Consider the following 22060-nt stretch of genomic DNA (forward strand, 5'->3'; position numbering starts at 1 on the left):
GCTGGAATGTTGTGTGGAGGGCGAAGGCCCATAAGCTCAAAATAGCACCAACCAGGTAACCAAAAGTATGTCTAGTACTACAAAAAATTATTGGGCACCCTACCGCTATTATCACCAACTAGGTGACCAAAAGTACGCCCAGTACTACAAAAAATTATTCAGCATCCCGTCGCTATTATCGCTAACCAGGTGATCAAAAGTACGTCAAGTACTCCAAAATTATACATGAGCATCACTCATGTCATTCATACATAAACATTCATGAGCACCACTCATGACAATCATACATAAACATTCATGACCATCATTCATGTCAACATTCATGAGCATCACTCATGTTAACATTCATGAGCATCACTCATGTCAAAACATTCATGAGCATCACTCATGTCAAAACATCCATGAGCATCACTCATGTCAATCAATATAAACATTCATGAGCATCACTCATGTCAATCTAGCTTCGAAAGCTTCATTTACAAAGCTCTAGCTTCAAAAGCTTCATTTACAAAAACTCTAGCTTCAAAAGCTTCATTTATAGAGCTCTAGCTTCAAAAGCTTCATTTAAATAGCTCTAGCTTCAAAAACTTCATTTACAAAAGCTCTAACTTCAAAAGTTTCATTTACAGAGTTCTAGCTTCAAAAGCTTCATTTACAGAGCTCTAGCTTTGAAAGCTTCATTTATAGAGCTCCAGCTTCAAAAGCTTCATTTACAAAAGCTCCAGCTTCAAAAGCTTCATTTACAAAGCTCCAGTTTCAAAAGCTTCACTTGCAAAGCTTCACCTACAAAGCTTCAGGGCAGGGTATACAAATACCGCCTCCGAACAACCGCCACTTCGGCCCATACATGAATTCAATTTGAAGTCTCCAGCCAACATACTCTATTGACTGAAGACTTGGGAAACTACGCTATGTACCATATATTAGGCCTCATGAAAAATACTCGAGAGACTTAGCCCATTATTTATGTACTGAGGAGCGAGCCCTTATTCTATAAAAGTGACTCCCTCACTTTCATTAGAAAACACTCATCACTTATGTATTGAAGAGCAAGCCCTTATTCTATAAAAGGGACTCCCTCACCATCATTAGAGAGCATCGCCGCCTACTGAGCAACCGCCTCGCTGCGAGCATCAACTCTAGCCCATCATTTATGTATTGAGGAGCGAACCCTTATTCTATAAAAGGGACTCCCTCATCTTCAACGCCACAAGCCGAGCCAACCAAGGCAACATAAGCCGCAAGCAAAGCAACCTCTCAATATGTGCTACTTCTAGTTGAGCATCATTTCATTTTGAGCGCCATCTCATATCAAGTATCAGTTCAAGACGACATCTAGTTACTTCGGCCCACACATGGATTGAATTTCAAGTCTCTAGCCAAAAGACTCTCTTGATTGAAGACTTGGAGGACTACTGTTTATACCATACTTAGGGCCTCCGTATTTAGATCTCATATAAATACTCGGATGACTCAAATGTAATTATGTAATAAAGGAAGGGGCAAATATGTAATAAGTGAGGAGCCATTATTCTATAAAAGGAACTCTTCACCCTCACAATAGAGGAGGCCAATTCTTAGGATATACCCTCACCCTCTCAGAGCTCTCATCCTCACAGAGAAGCTCTCTCTCTCCCTCTTCAACATTTTAGAGAAATACAATAATCAGTGTGGACGTAGTCTAAACATTGGGGTGAACCACGATACATCTTGTGTTATTTACTTTCATGCAGATTCACAGTCGGATTTACGTTGTTCTAAGACCCCTCCGGTTTTGTGCATCAACACTTTTCTTCGAAAATCTCTCTCGCCCAACCCCAGCTCGAAGAACCCTAACCCCCAAACGGGGACCCAAAACCTTCTCCAATACCCATTTGGCCTCCAATTATTCATTCCTTTCATGTTTAATTGAATTGGGTTTTTTGTTTCAAGGGTTTTGTGGTTGAATTTGACATGATTTCTTTATTTTCTTACAGAATGGTAACTTGCCCCAGCAACTGAAATGGTGGATGGTTCTAAAGTTTTGTACTTTGAACAAGTAAGTTTTGCCCATCTTTCCCCTCTTAGTATAGATAATATCATTTAAAAAAAAAAAAATCATTTAACAACTAATTTAATTACATAATTATTCGCGTGCGAAAGATTTTTTTATAACTGGATTACAAGTCTCTTAAAATGTTTTGGACGTGTTTAAAAAAATAATAATAAGTGAATAAACAACTGATTGAATCATATTTTTGCTAGCTTATTGTCTAATTAAAAAAAAAGTACCAAAAAATTAATTATTAAAAAAACACTGTTAAAGTGATAAAAATACCACTGTCACATTTGATGCATTATTTTGGGTTGCTTTTGAAGTTTTTTGTTTGAGGGCATTTTTGTCAAATTATTTTTGTTGAAGCTTGTGACATCAAAAAACACTATTCACTTTATTGTTGGCTTTATATATAAATGTTGCCTCATGTGAGATTGAAGTAAAACAACAATTTTTTTTATTCACATGAACTTTATATTTTGTGGACTCTGTGAATAAAAATAGGGCTGGACAATACGAAGTCACGTCAAGTTTCAAAGGGCACAAAGCCGTATCAAATCCCAAATGGCACGAAGTCGAAGAAAAGTCTCAAATGGCATGAAGCCGTATCAAATATCAAATGGCACGAAGCCGCGACAAGTTTCTAATGGCATGAAGCTGCGTTTAGCTCCAAGTGACTCAAAGTCCTCGCTTGCAAGAGCCTAAACTATACAGGCATCAAATATCAACAAATACATTGTGAACTATGCCGGTTTGATTCCTTCAAGGATATGTAGGCAATCTAGTACCATATTCTAGATGCAATCGCAATGCTCAAACACAAAATCGAATTCCTAGTTCATTCAACCAAATTCACCCAAATAAACCAAACACCAAATCCTTTTTAGTGGGTCATTCACTCACTAAAAATCCACATATCAAATCAAAAGAACTACGAGAGGCTTGATCCCTCAACGAGGGTATGTAGGCAATTTAGGCATTTCGCTTAAATGTAGCCACAAAATCAAATAAAAACACTAACCCTCGAAATTCATATTTTCATGTTAGAATCAAAGGGTGTTCCCTTTTTTAAGTGAAAGGTTATAATTAATAGACGCATAGTCTAGAATATGTCGAACTCAAATTAATAAAACCCTCTTTGGAAAAATGAATGAGAGTGAAATTGTGTTTACTTACATATTGTGTACATTTTTGCTCAACAATGCCCATGGATTAGCAAGTTCCTATTTGGAAGGAGATTTTACTCGTTGGTGAATGCTATTGAGTCATTGCGAGGAGGTCATTGGCCTGCAACAGGTAATCAACGATAAACTCACCTAAAAGCCACAGAAATCATCACACAGAGAAGAAGTTAGAGTCTCATAGTGATCATTGTATTTCTTCTTAATATTTTTAGTATGTTTCTTATGCAGATAAAAACTCTGAGATGTTGCCTTGAGGAACACTTAAATCAAAGTAATGTGAAATGGCGCAGTGTTAACCCAAACCCAAGAGGTTTGGCTGTAGCAACATGTTGCCATCATCTTTGCCAGTGGAAGCACTACATAAGTAATCACTAATCAAATTTTCTCTCCATAAAATTCATGAATTAGTTGTTAATATGTCATTTAAATTACCTGCATATATCTTTTCATCGTTAAACAGGCTTTATACAATTGGCTTCGCTTCCCTGCAGATAAAAAATATTTATTAGAGTTGGGGATCACAAAAGAGGTATTCCATGCAATTACATGGTTTACTAGTTGGGCAGTAGATGCTGATCATGGTGCGAATCTTCCCGATGTTACTTATCGCAGACTGCACTTAGAATCCATGTAATCGTCTTGAACTTGTGTTTACTTGAATAGCCGGAATTATAGTCAATGCTTTCCAGTAGATAGCTTTCCGTTTTTGTCTCCTCTTTTGTAACGGTTGCTTATCAGTGGGAAAACTATGTTGTGACAGTGAAAGGAAGCAATGTGGGGGAGAGGATGGAGTTGAAGACATTGTGCGAAATATGAAGGCGGTTGAAAGAGCTGTGTTAGGCTTTATGTGCAAGCAGATTATAGACACGGGCAGATTAATGTGGATGAAGGATCGTGGATTAGAAGCAGAGTTTGTCAAATACGTTCCATCGAGCGTTTCTCCTGAAAACCATCTATTGATTGGTAGATGCAGCAACCATTCATGAGGTATCGTTTTCTTGCTGTATTGAACCCGCATTCATAGTTGTTATTTCAGTTTGGATATTCTTGCTGGCTTTCTTCAGGCTCTCAAATGCAAGAATAGACTTTTTATGCACATTAATTAGTGGGCAGCAAAATGCCCCATGAATTACAAAGGAAAACTAAAGAAAACGATTGAAAACTTTGAATTTTAACGACAAAATAAAAGGTAAAGTGAATAGTACAAGATTAACTTTTTTGGTAAAGTACAAAAAAACTACCTCAACTATTGATGTCACGATACTTTCATAAATCATCTTTTAAAATTGACAATGTCATACCTAATCTTTAGAAGTTGTGTCAATGTTATACCTTCCGTTAACTTGGTCGTTTATTTTTCAATTAAATGCTAACGTGACTTGATTCGAAGCTCACTTTCTATTAAAAAATTACTAAAATATTATTAAAAGTTATAAAAAAAAAGCCCTCACTTCGTCCCTTCCCCCCTCTCTCTCTCTTCTCCCCCATCTTCATATTCCTGCTTAAACTTCAACAACAAAAAATAAATAAATAATTAAAAACCCATCAACCCCCCCCCCCCACCTGAAGAAGAAGAAGAAGAAGAAGAACGAAAAAAAAAAACGCAACCCAGAAAGAAGAAGAACAAGAAGAAGGAAAAAAAAAATCCAAACCAAACGCAGTTCGTCCCCCACTCCCCCCTCCCAACAAACCCAACCCCTGCAACCCATAAAGAAGGAGGAAGAAGAAGGAAGAAAAAAAAAAAAAAAAAAAAAAACCCAAACCAAACCCAGTTCTTTCCCCCCAAAACCCAACCCCCTGCCAACCCTAAATCCACCACTCCCACCCCATCATGAAGGTTTCCCAATTCCACCTCAACGGGATCTGGGTTTTTTCCTAGGTCATTTTTTTTGGGTTGCAGGTAGTGGGTGCGAGGGTGGGTGCGGGTTTAGGGAAGACGGGAGGGGGGAAGAAAGGAAGCGGGGTCGGGGAAAATTGCGAGTTGGGGGGGGGGAGGGGGAAGATAAATTGTTTTTTTTTTTTCTTCTTTTTTTCTGGGTTGCAGGAAGGGCGTTGGAAGGGGAAGAAGATGAAGATGGGGAGAAGAGAGAGAAGGGGGGGTTGGGGAAAGGGGAAAGGGGACGTGAGGGTTTTTTTTTTAATTTTTTAATTTTTTTTTACTTTTGTTTTAATATTTAAGAAATATGAAATAAATTTTTTTTAGTTTTTAATAATATTTTATTAATTTTTTAATAGAAAATGGGTCTCGGATCAAACAATGTCAGCATTGAACTGAGAAATAAACGGCAAGCTAATGGAAGGTAAATTATTGGCACAAATTCTAAAGATGAGGTATGACATTGTCAATTTCAAAAGATGAGGTATGAAAGTGTCGATACACAAATAGTTAAGGTAGTTTTTTGTACTTTACCCTAACTTTTTAGTGTAAAAATAAGGTTTTTCGTTAAAATGAACAGTACTGGAAACTTTATGTTAAAGTTCCTTAATTACAATATGAGCCAATACCATTAATTTTGTTTTTTGTTTTTTTTTAAAAGCCTAAATTGATACTGGGCGTTTCCAATTTTCATTTCAAAATTTCAAAATCGAATCAAATTCCGATTTTTCAATTCAGAAGTGGTTGTCCAAGTTTTCTGCAGAGTATCTAATCATATCGCTGGACCTAATTGAATTGTTCATGCAAGAACTTGATATGTGTAAAAGCACAAAGAAAATCCCCAAATCACTAGTCTCTAAATAATTCTCACATTAGTTTCTCAAAGAGTTAAATTAGTAGACGTCACCCGTGAGGACTACTTGGCTTCTCGGTCCAAAAAATGGAAAATGGAATCTTTCAAAAAAAAAACAAAAAACAAAAAATGGAAAATATTTCAGCTTGATTGACAAGAAAAATAAATTGTTGAGCTAGTCTGTCTGTGTCTGCTTATCTCCACCAAGTAGCGACAATGCTACGTCAGCTCTACGCCAGGACATATCCGCAGCAGCTGCCCAGGATTTCCACCATCTTTATCTTTTTCTTTTCCTCCACGACATAATCCACCCATAAATACCATTGTCGTCTTCTTCCTTCGTCATCTCACAGCTCCCACGATGAACACCCCCAAAGGCACTGTCGTCTTCTCCACCGTTGGCAGACCCCACTATGGCTTCGACATTTTCGCCCTCCCCACCCTCCTCCACCCCTCCTCTACCAATATCGGCCCTGAGCGCCGCCTCTCCGACGGCCGTTCCATCAACTTCAACGCCCAATTCGCCGACAACAGCCACGAACCCCACTCCCTCGTCTTCATCTCCGAGCGAACCGGTTTTCCCGCCATTTACTTAACCCGACCTGGACTCCCCCATCCCCAGCTCGTGCACTCCGAACCCGGATCCCTCTTCCACGACCGACCCATCATAAAAAATCACACCCTCTACTTCGTTTCAGCTCACCAGGATCCCAGCCGATACTTCAAATCCTGGTCTGCTCTCTACTCCTCCACACTCCTCCATGACAAAATCACAACCCGATTGACTCCCTCTGACTCCGTCGATTACAGTCCCGCCCTCTCTCTCTCCGGAAAATTCGTCGCCGTCGCCTCGTACGGATCCCGTCCATGGGACGGTGAGTTTCACGAGCTCAACACCGATATCGTCGTATTCGAAGCATCGCGACCCAGTAAGCGCGTACTCGTCTGCGAGCGCGGTGGCTGGCCCACCTGGTCCGGCGACTCCGTCATATATTTTCACCGCCAACATGACGACGGCTGGTGGAGCATTTTCCGGGTCGATTTCCATTTTCCCAAAGATCTGGAGTCCTCTTCTGGGTTCCCGATCACTCCCACTCGAGTCACTCCATCGGGGCTCCACTGCTTCACTCCGGCAGCTTTCCACGACGGAAAACTAATCGCCGTCGCGACTCGCCGGCCCGGTAAGAATTTCCGACACATTGAGCTCTTTGATGTCGAATCCAAGACGTTTCAGCCGATGACAGAGATCCTGAACCCGAATTTCCACCATTACAACCCGTTTGTTTCGCCCGATTCAGAGCTCCTCGGGTATCACCGATTCCGTGGTGATTCGACTCAGTGGGGCGAGTCCGATTCCACAATTCCTTATATCGAGCGAGTGTCTTCGCCTACTGAACAACTCCAGATGTTGAGGATTCAGGGTTCGTTCCCAACCTTCTCTCCGAGCGGCGATCTGATGGCGTATAATCAGGATTTGGATGGGGACAGCGGAATCAAGGTCATCAAATCGGACGGCTCAAAGCGCTGGAATTTGATCAAGGGCCGCGCAGCCTTCTACAACGCCTGGAGTCCAACCGAGAAACACGTCATCTACACCTCGGTGGGCCCAATATTCCAGTCGGCCAAAACAACTGTCCAGATTGCACGAGTCGAATTTCACCCGTCAGATCTCGACGGCGATAAAGAGGACGTCCCGTGCAATGTAAAGATATTGACTGAGGAAGAAACAGGGAATAACGCTTTCCCTTCGTGCTCTCCAGACGGCATGTCGTTGGTATTCCGCTCCGGTCGGACAGGGCACAAGAACCTCTACATTATTGACGCCGTTGACGGCGAGTTTAACGGCAGTGTGCGTCAATTAACTGAGGGCCCCTGTATCGATACCATGCCAAGTTGGTCACCAAAAGGTGACCTCATTGCTTTCTCTTCGAACAGACACAATCCGGATGACGCAGCGGTGTTCGGCATTTACGTCGTCAAACCGGACGGTACCGGTTTGAGGAGGATCCCGGTGGCGGGAAATGAGTCGCACAGGGAGAGGATCAACCACGTGTGCTTCAGCAAGGACGGGGAGTGGCTGCTGTTCACGGCGAACTTGAGCGGCGTGATAGCTGAGCCGGTGTCGTTGCCGAATCAGTTTCAGCCGTACGGGGATTTGTACGTGGTGAGAATGGATGGGAGTGGGTTGAGGAGGCTGACGTGGAATGGGTACGAAAATGGGACGCCAGCGTGGCACGAGGGTGGTGATGAGCTGGACATGGGGGGCTTGCGGTTGGGAAATGAAGTTGGAGGAGACGAGCTCAAGGGTCAGTTTGAGGATCCTCATTGGATTTCTTGCGATTTCTAGAAATAGAAAAGGAGGGAGGGTTTTGTTATTGGAAAAAGAATAAATTTAATGGAAAAAGAGGGGCGAGTTATGAATTGATCTGCTTGTCACAGTTTTGTTACAGTTTTCTCTTGAACCCGCTGTATTTTGTATTCAAACTTTTTTTTTTTTTCAATGTAGAATATCGTTTGTATTTAAATAAAAGAGGTGTTGTACTCAAAATTTAAAAAATAAGAAGAGGTGTTGCCTCCTTCACAAAAAGGAAGAGAGCTTTTACAGGGGCAGATCGAGTCGGATACTCAAAACGTAAACGAATTGGCCGACGGACATGTCCCGAAGAACAAGGTATATCCATTCCACAGGTTAGATACTTTGGTAATGCTGCCGCTACAAATATTTAAGATTGCTACTATTACCACCCTTCTTATTTCTACATCCACTTTTTATTAAAAAAAGTTAATTACCAATTTATCCTCACGTAAAATGTCAAATAAGGACTAAGGGAAAATAAGATCAGATTGTTCACTTCCACCCACACTCCCAGCAACTCGTAATCTCAATTCCCAAACGTTTCGTCGTCACTTTATTCCTTCTAAATTTGAATTTATGTTTATTGGATCCTAAATTATTGAATCACGAATTAATCTTTTTATTCGTCAAGCCCGTCGTACGTAATACAAATCCCAAACAAACTAAATGCATCAAGTCATGTATGGATGTCAACTGAGTTTCTTTCTCTACCGATTTCACTTCTTATTCTTTCGGCTTTGATTCTATGATTGGTTGAGCGACTCACTGTTCGTTCTATTGTTGCATCGCCTCCTTGGTCAGCCATGGGAATAGTCGGGATGGTGGTAAAAAGTGCAGAAGGGTGGTCTCTGTTTTACTTTCCTCTATTTCAATCATATAAATATAATCATTTTTCTTATATTAAAATATTATTTAAATAATTAAACAATCGATGGGAGAACATGCTAGAGAAGCAATATGGATGTCAGTTTTTGTGCTTCTCATGGGTCAGTAATATGGCTATGGGAAGGGGTAGGCTGTGTTGGTAAACGATGTCAATGGTGGAAACCTGAAGGGTACTTTGGGGATAATGGTTGGTGGGAAGATAGTAGGTTATTTTTCTTATTTTTTTATGGTGGGTGTGATTATAACGTGGGTGTAAAAATAGGACAACGGGTGGGTCTAGTAACACTCATATTTAAATGCTGGTGACCAAGACAAACATTCCAACCTCTTAACCTTAAATTGACAAGAAAATACTAGGCTCCTTCTTACTTTTGACGCTGTCAGTGTTTTTAACGAGTTACCGTTGTATATGCAATAAATTGTGACTTGATGTTCAAAATTAAAGTCAAAATCTTACAAGTGTTACAGCAGCATTGATGAAATTATCCCCTTCAGTTTTTACAAATTTGATATCAAACAAAGATTAAAGACTAATTACTATTCTACTTCAAGTTTAAAATAAAACAAAGATTAAAGATAATAATACAGGAGATTAAAACTATGTTTGGATGAAGGAAATAAACTTGAAATTCGGGAAAAAGTTAGAATTTATAAATTGGCATACACCAATTCCCTTGTTTGGATTCATAACCATATAAATTTAGAATTTCGGCGTGGAAAAAAAACTTGGAATTTGGGACCTCCAATTCCCACGTTTAAATTCCATGTAAATAAACGTCATTTATCAATTTCTATGATTGATAGTTTAAAAATAACAAATTATGTATCCAATTTCATTGTTATTTTAAGTTAACCAAACAAGAAAATTTACAAATTCTAAAAAATAAAATTCTGTCATTTTAATTTTTGTCATTTTAAAAATTCTTTAATAATTTTAAATTCGTTCATTCAAATATAATGTAACAGAGTTGGAGCCCAAAACTCAGAACAACAACTTACGGGGATTCGATCAGGGTATTCGGCCTAAAACGCAATGCAACTGCAAACCGGATAATTCTCTATCTTGGGTACTTTTGGCCCTTTGACGAAATTTTTGAGCCCAACATTTGGGCCCGACCGGGCGAGGCCTATCAAAACGCTTAAACCCTTCACAGTTCAAACGGAAACGGTTGACTCGGAAACTCAGACAACAAGCAAAAGGGGTTTCAGGCTTTGAGCACTGCGCAAAGGCAAAATCATGGCTATGGCTGTGGAGAAGAAGAAGAAGGGCGGTTCATGGCGTCTGCAGAGCGGCCAATACCTCGGAGAAATCTCAGCCCTGTGCTTCCTCCACCTTCCTTCTCCCCTCTCTGCTCTCCCTTACCTACTCGCAGGTACGATTCTCTCTCTCTCTCTCTCTCTCTCAAATCTTTCAGCTGAAATTCATTGTAATGTTGATTTGAATGCACAAAACAGGGTCGGGTTCGCAAATCATGGTGTATGATTTGGAAATGGGAAGAATGGTGAGGTCCTTCGACGTGTTCCAAGGGATCCAAGTGCACGGGATAATCTGTTGTGGCTCTAGTTCTAGTACTGAATGCGTAGAGGGAACACTGGCTTCTTCTGTTGCTTTTGAAATCACCGTGTTCTGCGAAAGGAGAGTGAAGATGTTTAGTTTGCAGATTGAAACGGAGCAGCAAGTCAATGTTTGTTTGACTCTCCTGCAATCCTTGCCAAGTTCGCGAATTGGGTCCTGGATGTTTCCTTCTTCAAGGTAAAACTTCAAATTCCAATGCTTTTTCTCATTAACTATTCGGTTTCCGGCTGGCTTACGTTGGGTTATGGGGTTGAGAATTTAGTTTTTGTTGTTTGATTGGTGAATTGGTTGCAGGGTTCTGTGAGTGGTTCAAATGGGGAGGGTGATTGTCTTGCTATAGGTTGTAGTGACAACTCTGTCCTTCTATGGGATGTCTCAGCTTCTTCCGTGGTTCTTCAACTTCGACATCCTGGTTAGTTGTTCTAACTGAATTAACTAATTTGTTTTGAGCTTTCTTTCTCAATTTCCAATTTATATTTGAAGTTCAAATACTAAAATTTTAATTTGAACTGTAGAGAGGACCCTTCTTTATTCAATGCGGTTATGGGGTGACACTGTTCAAGCTCTCCATGTTGCATTTGGCACTATCTATAATGAGGTGCTTAATCTTTTCTTTCCATGATTCTCCGAACCCACCTAAATGATTACTATATGCACCCAGTGCATGCTTAAATTGTTCTACTTTTTTTAAGTTTCACCGAGGTTCTGAAATGAAAAAAAGAAAACTATCATTAGTACAAAAGTCTTTCACAGTGATTTGATCGATTACATCTTCTGTGAATCACCCCCTCTTCCCCCGATGCTCCTTTTAATAGTCTTAATATACTGATGTTTCTGTTTTCTAAAGTTCTTAACTTTTGAACAATTGGGTTTGCACAGATCATTGTATGGAAAGTGGCATCTCAGTATAATGCTGCATCTTTAAGTAATCAAGTAGAAGACGGCATTGATCAGATAAATTCGTTCTCAGACTCTTATCAGCCTCATGCTTGCCAGTATGAAGCTGTTCATATACGCAAACTTGTTGGACATGAAGGTTCAATCTTTTGGATAGCCTGGTCTTTTGATGGAACCAAATTGGTTTCTGTCTCTGATGATCGTAGGTGAATTTATTGCTTCAATTCTATGATCCTAAATTCAGTATCATGTGTTTTCCCCCTTGAGAGTGTTTCCATTCAACTTGGTCTCTTCTTTGGTACAGTGCTTGTGTCTGGGCGGTTTGTGCGGAAACAAAGCATTCTGAGAAGCCAGGAGACACCATTGGCCTTGTGCTGTTTGGTCACAATGCCTGAGTTTGGGACTGCTGTCTTCTTGGTTTGGTAAGCTTTACAAAAGCTTTTGAGCAGTCATTGTCTTCTTCTCCCTTCTGTTTTCGTTTCTCTTATCCAAACAAAATAACATCAATGGAAAATCAACTCACCATGTCCGTGCAACATAGATAAGAACAGATTATTACCATCAGTTATATCCTGGGGAATTTTTTTAAAATGGGTTTTCAATCCTATCTATCTCTCTCTAAGCTTGCCATTTAATGGTGCACTGTGTCAATATGTAGGGTGAGAAGAATTAACTTTCCAAAATCAATTATCCTAGTCAGCTTGAACATTTTATGTAATCACACTGGGTTTGTCTTGCGTGTGATTAACTCCTGATGGAAATGGTCCTGGTGGTTTAGACTAGATTGTAAAATTCCTTATGTATGGATTGCTGATTCCAAAACCATTTATTTGTTTTAGTTGATTGTCACTGCTGGCAAGGACTGCACATGTCGTGTGTGAGGACTGGATGGTAAACACCTTCGAATGATCAAGGAGCACACGTAAGTGCCTTGTGGTTCTTTTTCTGTCAATGATTTGAAATAGCAAGTTATTGCTTTCATTTTCTAATTAACTTGAACTTGTATATGAAATGCTCGTATTGGAATAGGAAGAATAAATTTTACAGAAAAAAAATTGTTGGTAGTTATTCCAGAAACATTGATGTTCTGGTAACAGCCTTGATCATCATTCCCTTTTTGTGGTCCTGTTATGTGCGGAGGAAGGGGCATATGGCGATGTTTGTATGATCCGAACTCTTCACTTCTCATTACTGCTGGTTTTGATTCTGCAATTGAAGTGCATCAGCTGCACACTTCCTCTGGGGGCCTTGAGGGACATGCAGAGACAAAAGAATTTACTAGAATGATTACATACACATTTCATATCCCTACTTTTTCAGAGAATATTGGACCTATGAACAGGTAATACTCTGATTATTGAAGAATGTTTGGGGGTCTATCCCAACATTCTGAACTCCAAGAAATAAAAACCTAAGTTTGTATTGTTTTGTGTTAGAAAATGCTATATAACAATTTGGTCCTCCACCTGCTCGGCTAGGGTTTTGATTCATTGGTACCACAGCTAAGAAGTATTGTGGCTGTAAGAGTCCAACATCTTAAATCTTGTTTCTCTTAAGGGTCATTTAAATGGTAGACGTTCTATAAGAATTTTTAATGTGTTGTGAATAATCAATGGATGGGTAGTTAAGGTCTAGAAATTGATGCTTCAATATTCGAAATCCAAGCAAACCTTATAATGACTTCTATATGCAGTATGCACACATTTTCCTTATTTTGGTTTATGTTTCCTAGATGTTGTCTTCCTGAAATTTATTGAATATAGTAATGTTATCTTACTTACATTGGTCTTAAGAAGAATTGTTTCCTTTTTCTGATTTGGTCCAGCAAAAGCGAATATGTCTGTCGCTTGCACTTTGCTTGTGAGGATACCCTTTATGTTTCAACAAACTATGGCTATCTGTACCTTGCTAGATTATTGGACACTGGAGAAGTAGAATGGACTGAACTTGTCCGCCTCAGTGAAGAGGTCCAGATTGTTTGCATGGATTTATTTTCAGAACCGCTTGAACTTTGCTCCAACGTTGAGGACTGGGTTGCTGTTGGAGACGGAAAAGGAAACGTAACAATTGTAGGGGTTATATGTGATGCTTGTACTCCTAAAATGGGTTTCTCCCATACTTGGTCAGCTGGGATGGAGCAACAACTCCTAGGAACACATTGGTCCAAGTCACTAGGTTCTGGGTAATGATCAGTTATTGCTCTATTAAATAATAATTATCAATTATCTCTTCAATACCTGAGTTCTTCATGGCTACTATGTTATCAAGGTCTTCATTCTAGATATTTGTTGTCCATAATTGGCAAAGGTGGGCCATATCATACAATGGCCACACGTACCAGTCCATGCAACTTAAATTTCTGATGATAGACATCATCTAAGCCTTGCTTTAATTTTTAGATTCGGAAGTTTAAAATATTTAAGTCACCAATTCTGCTGTTCATACCATGCAGGTGTTTCTTCACTGCTGATCCTAGAGGAACATTAAGGCTCTGGAAGTTGTCTGACCATTCTGCAAGGAGCTGCAATGTCTCTCTTATAGCAGAGTTCACATCAAGCTTCGGAACTCGAATCATGTGTTTGGATGTATTGTTAGACGAAGAGGTAACTGTTTTCCATTGTCTTCTTTTTCCTCTTAATTTCATGTGAATGGGATTTGCACATGCTCCTATGATTGGCATGAAGCGTGCAGAAACACTACAATGGATTAGTTAAACACCAGAGAAACCCCGTGGAGTGTGGATTGACCCTAGCCAGCTTAAATTGAGACAAAATATAACACAAGGTGGTCACTGTTGTGTTAAGCCACATATCATATATCCTGATCCTTCCCAACATTAGTGTTTGTTCATCTCTCTCTCTCTCTCTCTCTCTCTCTCTCTCTCTCTCTCTCTCACACACACACACACACACACACACACCCAATCAAATCATGTCTTTGAATATTCTTGTATGTTTAGATAAAAGGAGACTATGACTACTGCTCGTGTACAGATAGATATGAAGACTCTAAGGACAAGTCTAAGGAAATATTTAGCTTGCCTAAATTTATAAAAGAGTAAACGTGAACTGTTGATCATGTGAAAAGAAGATGTGGCTTGGTTAACTTTTCAGTTCTTGAATTAAATCTAGAGAAAACAAGATGTTAGTCTAATTTCTTTAGAAACTATTATGTATCCGGATATACTTAATTGTTTTTATGACTTTCTGGTTGATTTTTGCAGGTATTGGTATGTGGAGATATACATGGTAATCTTGTTTTGTTCCCTCTGTTGAAGAGTGTCTTGCATGGAACGGTAGAACCTAACCTGAAAGTATCTCCGTCCAATTACTTCAAAGGAGCTCATGGAATATCAAGTGTTTCAAGTCTTGCTATTGCTAGACTAAGCTCCAAAAAGATTGAAATACGCTCGGTATGGTCACAATTGACTTTTAATCTGCATGGGTGATGACTGATTATAACACTTGCTTTCCAGTATTTCTGAATGTGCATGTGGATGTTTGTGCATAGTGAGAAATTGTAATGCCTTTTAAACTTACCTTCTCCCTTTTCTTAATTAGAAATATTGTAACTGTTACCAGAGAAGATGCGATTGCTCTCTTAATTTCCTACTTTTCTCAGACAGGAGCGGATGGGTGAATATGCATTCTGGAGTATGAAAGAGATATGAAGAGTTTGGAATTTATAGGGATGAAACAAGTAAAAGAGTTGAGTCTTATTGAATCCGTTTCTGCTGGTAATAGCTCTGTTAATGAGTTGTCAACCAGTCATTGTGCTGCTGGTTTTGCATCAGTGGATTTTGTAATTTGGAATTTAATGACTGAAACCAAGGTATCGTCCCTTCCTGTATGGCTAACTTTTTCCCATGAAATGACTTGTAAGTTTTTTTGTGTTATTTATTTTGGTGCCTGAGGGTCCATATATTTTCCAGGTTGTCCAAATTCCATGAGGTGGATGGGGGCGGCCGCATTCCTGTTATCTTGGTGATATACCAGAAATAAAGAACTGTTTTGCATATGTTAAGGTTCGTAATTGACCAAAAAGTAGACATCCATAGCAGGTTATGATATGAGTTGTTTTAGTTTTATTTAGGCCACGAAATGTTTTTTTCTGCTAGGCACATTATTCTATCTCATCATTTGATCATTCCGTATACATTTCATTTGCTTACTTTGAAATAAAAAGAGCAAGTTTTCATCAAGTTTATAGAAGTGATGTATTTATCTTAAAAGTCTACAATATTCATTTGAATTTCAGGATGAGATCATTTATATCCATAGGTGATGGGCGCTTGATGGTGAAAGGAAGATACTCTCCAGGAATTTGCATATGCAATTCCATGGGAGAGAGATGCATTCCATATGCTTTGTCTCTGAAGATTTGCAACCTGGGGTAGATGAGAAGCACAGCCTATTCACTGGATCTAGTTGGATCACTGCTGGGTGTGAAGATGGAACTGTGAGGTTGACTAGGAGTGGTAACAATTATTAGCAATTTACAATTTAAAATTCAAAAAAAGAGAAAGTAGTTGAGCACCTCCGCTATGAAACTGAGGGGTTTTTCAGAGGGCTATGCAAGACCAGCTAAATGTCTAATGATTTACTTAGGTATACACCAGGTGTTGAAAATTGGTCTGCATCAAAATTACTTGGGGAGCAGGTTGGTGGATCAGCTGTGAGATCAATATGTTGTGCCTCAAAGTTATACATTGTTCCATCAGATACTGCCAACATAAATGGAAAAAATGCAGCAGCAGAGAACAGAGAAACTCCAGTTCTATTGATTTCTGTTGGTGCAAAGCGGGTCTTTACTTCTTGGCTACTAAGAAGTTATAAGGTAAACAAAAAGGATGAAACACTATCTGATCAGCGGCATAACATCACTGGAAATGGAAATAAAGTTTTGTTGCAAGAGTCAACTTCGATGTCATTCCAGTGGCGTTCAACAGATATGCCAGTCAAGTATTCTAGTAATCCTAAATTTCCAGAAAATGTAGGGAATGATTCTACTGCAGAAACCAATGCAGGATCTAGATTATTGTCTTCGGAAAAGGGAAATATCGAGTTGAAATCTTCACTTAAGGATAAATATGAAGATGACTGGAGATACCTTGCTGTCACTGCGTTTCTGGTCAAATGTGCTGGTTCCAGGTAATAGGAAATGACTAATGTTTGATTTCCTTATCTCATTTCCCTTTTTGATCTACTTCCAAGTTCTCGATTTCCTTTCAGGATTACTGTCTGTTTTATTGTTGTCGCCTGCTCAGATGCCACCCTTGCATTGCGGGCTCTAGTTTTGCCCTATAGGCTATGGTAATAATGGGGGAGCCCTATGTTGTTCTATTCTTAATGATTTCCTTGTAACCTCATTTACGACAATTCTTTCTTTATGATATTGTAGGTTTGATGTTGCTGTATTGCTTCCGCTGGCATCACCAGTTTTGGCATTTCAGCATGTTATCCTTCCTACATGTGTCCCTTCTGAAGGTCAGTCGTTGTTGAATGGACCACGTATGGGCATGAGAAATAGTTGTATGGGTTTGAGAAATACACACCAATTTAAATTTCTGGATCCCTCTTCTGAATTTGGAATGAACTTGTACTGATTAAATTTTCTGTATGCAAGGCCTTCTCTGATCCGATGTTTCCACCTTTTTTCCCTTAGACTTTTGCTACTGTCACAGCTCATCTAAAGTCGTTATTGTCTCTATAACTTTGATTTGCAGATAATATTCAGATGGGGAGTATGTATATTCTCATTAGTGGAGCTACTGATGGAAGTATTGCCTTTTGTGTCAGTACTTGATGTAGGAAAGTTCATTGATTGTCCAAAAAGGCCACAGACAGGGAGGGGAAGTCAAGGTGGACGGTAGTGATCTTTAGGCAGTAGCATGTCAAAGAATAGACTAGGCACTGGTTCCACCGCTATAAAAGCTGGAGAGGAAACTAATCGCAATTTGCCTAATCACATTATGGATGGAATGTCATCGATGCAAAATTTCACGAGAACAGAACAGTTTCTTCCCAAGCTATTGATACTGCTTCAGAAGTGAATGCTTATGATTCCTCCTCTGATATATGTGAAATATCTCCTTTAGCTGTTTTTGAAAACATTCACCAATCTGGTGTCAATTCTCTCCATGTTTCAGGTGTAGAGGGTTGTCGAAGTCCTGAAATTGGGTTTCTATACAATTTAATAAGTGGGGGTGATGATCAAGCGCTTAGTTGTCTTACGTTTGAATTGTAAGTTTCAGCATCAAACTCTGAATTTGAGAATATGGCACTGATAATTAGAAATTCAGTCACTGAACTTGGAAGTACAAAAAAAAATTATTCACTCTGGTCAAGGCAAGAACTATTGGATCAGATTCGTAAATCATGATAAGGTCCCCTCAGCTCATAGCTCTGCTGTAAAAGGTAAAGGAAATTCTTCGAAACCAGCTTACTATCCCACTGTAGAGTAATTCACAATATTGAGAATAAAGACTGACTTTAACCTCTTGTTTTTTTTGACGTCTCCTTCCCCAGAACCTTTGAAGGACTAGTGTTAGTGATTTTTCTTGCTGAAATTCACTGTATTTACTGTGTAATCAAATTGTGTTTTATTTTATGAAGGTGTTTGGACAGACGGATCTTGGGTTTTTTCCACTGGTCTTGATCAACGTGTTAGGTGCTGGCGTCTTGAGGATGAAGGCAAACTAATTGAGGGTGCTTATTTCATCATAAGTGTGCCAGAGCCAGAAGCACTGGATGCTAAATTGTGTGGCAGGTGAGTAAAGTTCCTTGTACTAACATAGATTCAAAAATGCTTTTATAGCAGAGTTATTTAGTATTTCAGCATGATATGAAGTTATGAACTGATACCATATTTCTTTGACATGTTACCAAATATTGTTTGTGTTTTGTTTAGGAACCATTATCAGATTGCAGTGGCTGGAAGAGGAATGCAAATGCTTGAGTTCTCTGAATCTTCTAATGTCAGTTGATGAACGCAGAAGAGTCAAGTTGTTATTTTAGGTGATTTTATAATCCAAATGGCGAGGCATTTTCTTCCCAGCAATCATTTTTTAACAGCTATTTTAGTAGTAGCCATCATGCTATCAGAAGAGTCTTCACAATTTCCACACTGGTATGCCTTCTGCAAATTCTTGTTCTCTGATTGCAACAAGAATTGTAAACTCTTAGAGGATTATGATATGGTGATAAGGGGTCCTTTATATTCAGGGTTCATTTTTCTTTTGGGCCTTTGATGCCAAGCATAAAGTATATTTTAGCCAATTTATCCAGATTTGGGGTTCGAATGCAAAATCTTGAGTTGTGAAGTGTAACAGAAAATAATAGACATGACAGTAAATTGTATAATTTAGCTTCAATGGATGTACGAGTTTTCAAGATAAAGTTAAAATTGTCCATTGATGCAGTTTTTAAAGCTTGAGCTTACATACAAGCAGGTAGCTTAAAGATCATCTATTGTACACACTGATTAGGTTTCCTCACTTCCCGGGCACGAAGTTGGTGGCATAGGCCCAGGCATTGTTGGTAACAGGATCAGCCAGATGATCGGCAAGGTTCTCGATAGGGCCCTTTCCAGTGACAATGGCCTGCACAAAGAAGCCGAACATTGAGAACATGGCAAGTCTTCCATTCTTGAGTTCTTTGACCTTAAGCTCTGCAAATGCCTCTGGGTCATCTGCAAGTCCCAAAGGATCAAAGCTGCCTCCGGGGTACAGTGGGTCAGTGATCTCACCAAGGGGTCCTCCGGCAATGCGGTAACCCTCAACAGCACCCATGAGGACCACCTGGGTTGCCCAGATTGCTAGAATGCTCTGTGCATGAACCAGGCTTGGGTTTCCAAGGTAGTCAAGGCCACCTTCGCTGAAGATTTGAGCTCCGGCTTTGAACCACACTGCTTCACCAAACTTGACTCCGTTCCTGGAGAGGAGCTCCGGGAAAACACAGCCCAAAGCACCAAGCATTGCCCATCTTGAGTGAATGACTTCAAGTTCACGGTTCTTGGCAAAGGTTTCGGGGTCTGCTGATAGCCCAGCAGTATCCCACCCGTAGTCACCGGGGAATTCACCGGTTAGGTAAGATGGAGCCTCACCGGAGAATGGTCCGAGGTACTTGACACGATCAGGGCCGTACCAGGGGCTCCCTGATGAGACAGCAGGCTTTTTGCCCGTCTTCCTCATAGAAACCCTACCATTTCCTTGGACAGCTGAGAACTCTGTCTGTGTGTTAAGAGGAATGGCCTTCCCAGTGAATGGGGATGAGAGAGCCATAGTTGCCATTGGGGATGAGAGAGAGAGGCTGAGAGACAGAGAGAGAGAGAGAGGAGATGCTGATGAAATTGTTTGATGATTTGAGTATGCAGAATATGATGGTTTTGTTTTTATAGGGGGTCCTGTGAGATCCAGAATCCTATCCAGAATCCATGTGTATCTTGATCCCTTTCCTGATTGGTTCTTATGGTGATGTAGTGATTTAAGCATCCAGCTCACCTTCCCATCCGATCAATCAAGGACACCATTGTAATTTGCAATCGGATTATTGTTCAAATTATTTTGGACAATTCCCCTCAAAACAGAGATTTGGTCACTCTCAACCATACGTGTGGGGATTCCCTTGTTACGAAAATTCTTCAGTACGCCAATGTATAATATATATTGTTATGTTTAATGACCGGTAATGCGATCATGAATTTATTTAACGAGTGGATGTGATTCACGTAAAAGCCGAAGTTTATTTTTGTTTATTACTTACGGACTCCCTTTTGTTTTGGCAATGCTTCGAACTTTCCAATTAGAATGCAGTCTGAATGTAAATGCAAAAGACTGGAAGGAGCGAGTCGTACTTATTTTTGGGCAAAATTTTAAGAATGCCGCTTATAGTTTTGACCTAATTACCACCAACGTCCCTTTACTTTGGATTTTGTCAACTTTTACCAATGTAGCTTTACAATTATATCACCACCACCCTCACTTCCATCTATTGGAGAAATTTTTTCTTGTACCCGTAACATAAGTGGTACTCTACGTGTATTATATATAAGTGGTGAAAAATTTTACTTTTTATGTTATTAATATTTTAACATAAAAATTTCACTACTTGTATAAAAACACGTGATATACTATCCCGTGTTTCGATCATATTGAAGAATCTTGAGACTCGATTGGCTGGCATGGAAGTGTGCCCCACATCTGGGACACTTACTGCCAATTTTTCCATTGAAAAATGATTTATCCACCACTTTTAATCTCATACACTCCTTTTATTTATTAACATTGAGCTCTAACAGACCTTCAAAAATCGTAAAAAATATAAGCTTGAGGAAAAATGGTATCCTCTCATACCTTTCATTTAGTAATAGGCCAAAATTGCAATAAAGTTTGTGACATATACTAACATATTTAATTGGGCTGATATTTTCCTTAAACAAGTATTTTTTTCTTCTTGAAACTTATATTTTAGTTTCTATTTAATATTTACCCAAATTCAACTCAATTAATCTAATTGTAGGTTTGGAGAGCACTAGTAAAATAGAAATTAAATTATAAAGCTTGACTCAAGATCTGACTAATTTTAGACACCATATAATTTAAGGCATGAACTAGAAGTAATATAGCATGGAATCTGATTCGGCCAATTTATTTACTATTAATGTTGCACAAATTGTAAAACTTGCAACTCGTGCATGAGACGATTCGTTGAACCCAACCCTTTACAGATATGCAATTATTACAAAAATGTTTTCAGCTTCATCCAACCTTATCAAGACCTAAAATTATTGAAAACAATTCTTAAGTTCAACCATATATACTGTAATTTGGAGACACTGCAAGTGCACAACGATCATAATCATTTTTCTCTAGGTATCAAAAACTCGAAAAACTATGAAGAAAGGTTTGCTCAAGCTGATTTTCCTTGTTGTTTTATTGGTCGCATCTGCTGGTAAAATACTTTGCTCGAATAACTTTTATTTCGCTCACTTTTTCTCATATTTCCCTGATCACCTTTTCTCTTTAAACTTGTGCAACTTGCCACATACATAGTATATATTATAAGCATGTGATATTTCTAATTAACAATTAAGGAAATATTTGTGGTAGGTGTACAAGTTGGAGTCGAAGCAGGGGACCTATGGCAACCTGGTCTCTGCACAACACCTGAAGATTGTGATGACCCAGCCAAATGTAAATGCAACGCGGATGGTCTATGTGTTTGTCCTAAGACCATCTCCAACCCTTGGGCTAAAAGTCAAATTTTTTAGTCCGGAAAATTTGGCTTTTAGCCCAGAAACATCTTTTCTGCTCCAACCCTTCTGCCCTAAAATTTTAGTCCCAAATTATTAACGAATTAACTTAAGCTAATTTTTTTCTTAAATCAATTTAAAAAAAAA

The 22060-nt window shown here is 39.3% G+C and overlaps 2 protein-coding genes, 1 long non-coding RNA gene and 1 pseudogene across 3 annotated transcripts; 3 read left to right on the top strand and 1 right to left on the bottom strand.

The window, feature by feature from the left end:
• Nucleotides 1–1902: 1902 nt before the first annotated feature.
• LOC139193828 (uncharacterized) lies at nt 1903–2819 on the top strand. Its single transcript, XR_011578324.1, has 2 exons — nt 1903–2038; nt 2540–2819. It is a non-coding gene; the product is annotated as an uncharacterized lncRNA (long non-coding RNA).
• A 3283-nt stretch (nt 2820–6102) lies between these two features.
• On the top strand, nt 6103–8535 carry LOC103405949 (uncharacterized). The gene has a single exon (XM_008344980.4). It carries the CDS (start codon nt 6310–6312, stop codon nt 8293–8295), a length of 1986 nt encoding a protein of 661 aa, XP_008343202.2. The 5' UTR covers nt 6103–6309; the 3' UTR covers nt 8296–8535.
• Nucleotides 8536–10357: 1822 nt separating this feature from the next.
• LOC103426266 (uncharacterized) lies at nt 10358–20025 on the top strand (annotated as a pseudogene).
• Nucleotides 19047–20153, bottom strand: LOC103426241 (chlorophyll a-b binding protein of LHCII type I, chloroplastic). The gene has a single exon (XM_008364335.4). The coding sequence runs from the start codon at nt 20151–20153 to the stop codon at nt 19155–19157; it is 999 nt and encodes a 332-aa protein (XP_008362557.3). The 3' UTR covers nt 19047–19154.
• Nucleotides 20154–22060: the final 1907 nt, after the last annotated feature.

This window comes from Malus domestica, chromosome 17, assembly GCF_042453785.1.
Source record: "Malus domestica chromosome 17, GDT2T_hap1".
Taxonomy (NCBI): domain Eukaryota; kingdom Viridiplantae; phylum Streptophyta; class Magnoliopsida; order Rosales; family Rosaceae; genus Malus; species Malus domestica.

Coding starts and splice junctions, on each gene's coding strand:
- LOC103405949 (XM_008344980.4), top strand. CDS start 6,310: ATGAACACCCCCAAAGGCACTGTCGTCTTCTCCACCGTTGGCAGACCC.
- LOC103426241 (XM_008364335.4), bottom strand. CDS start 20,153: ATGCTTAAATCACTACATCACCATAAGAACCAATCAGGAAAGGGATCA.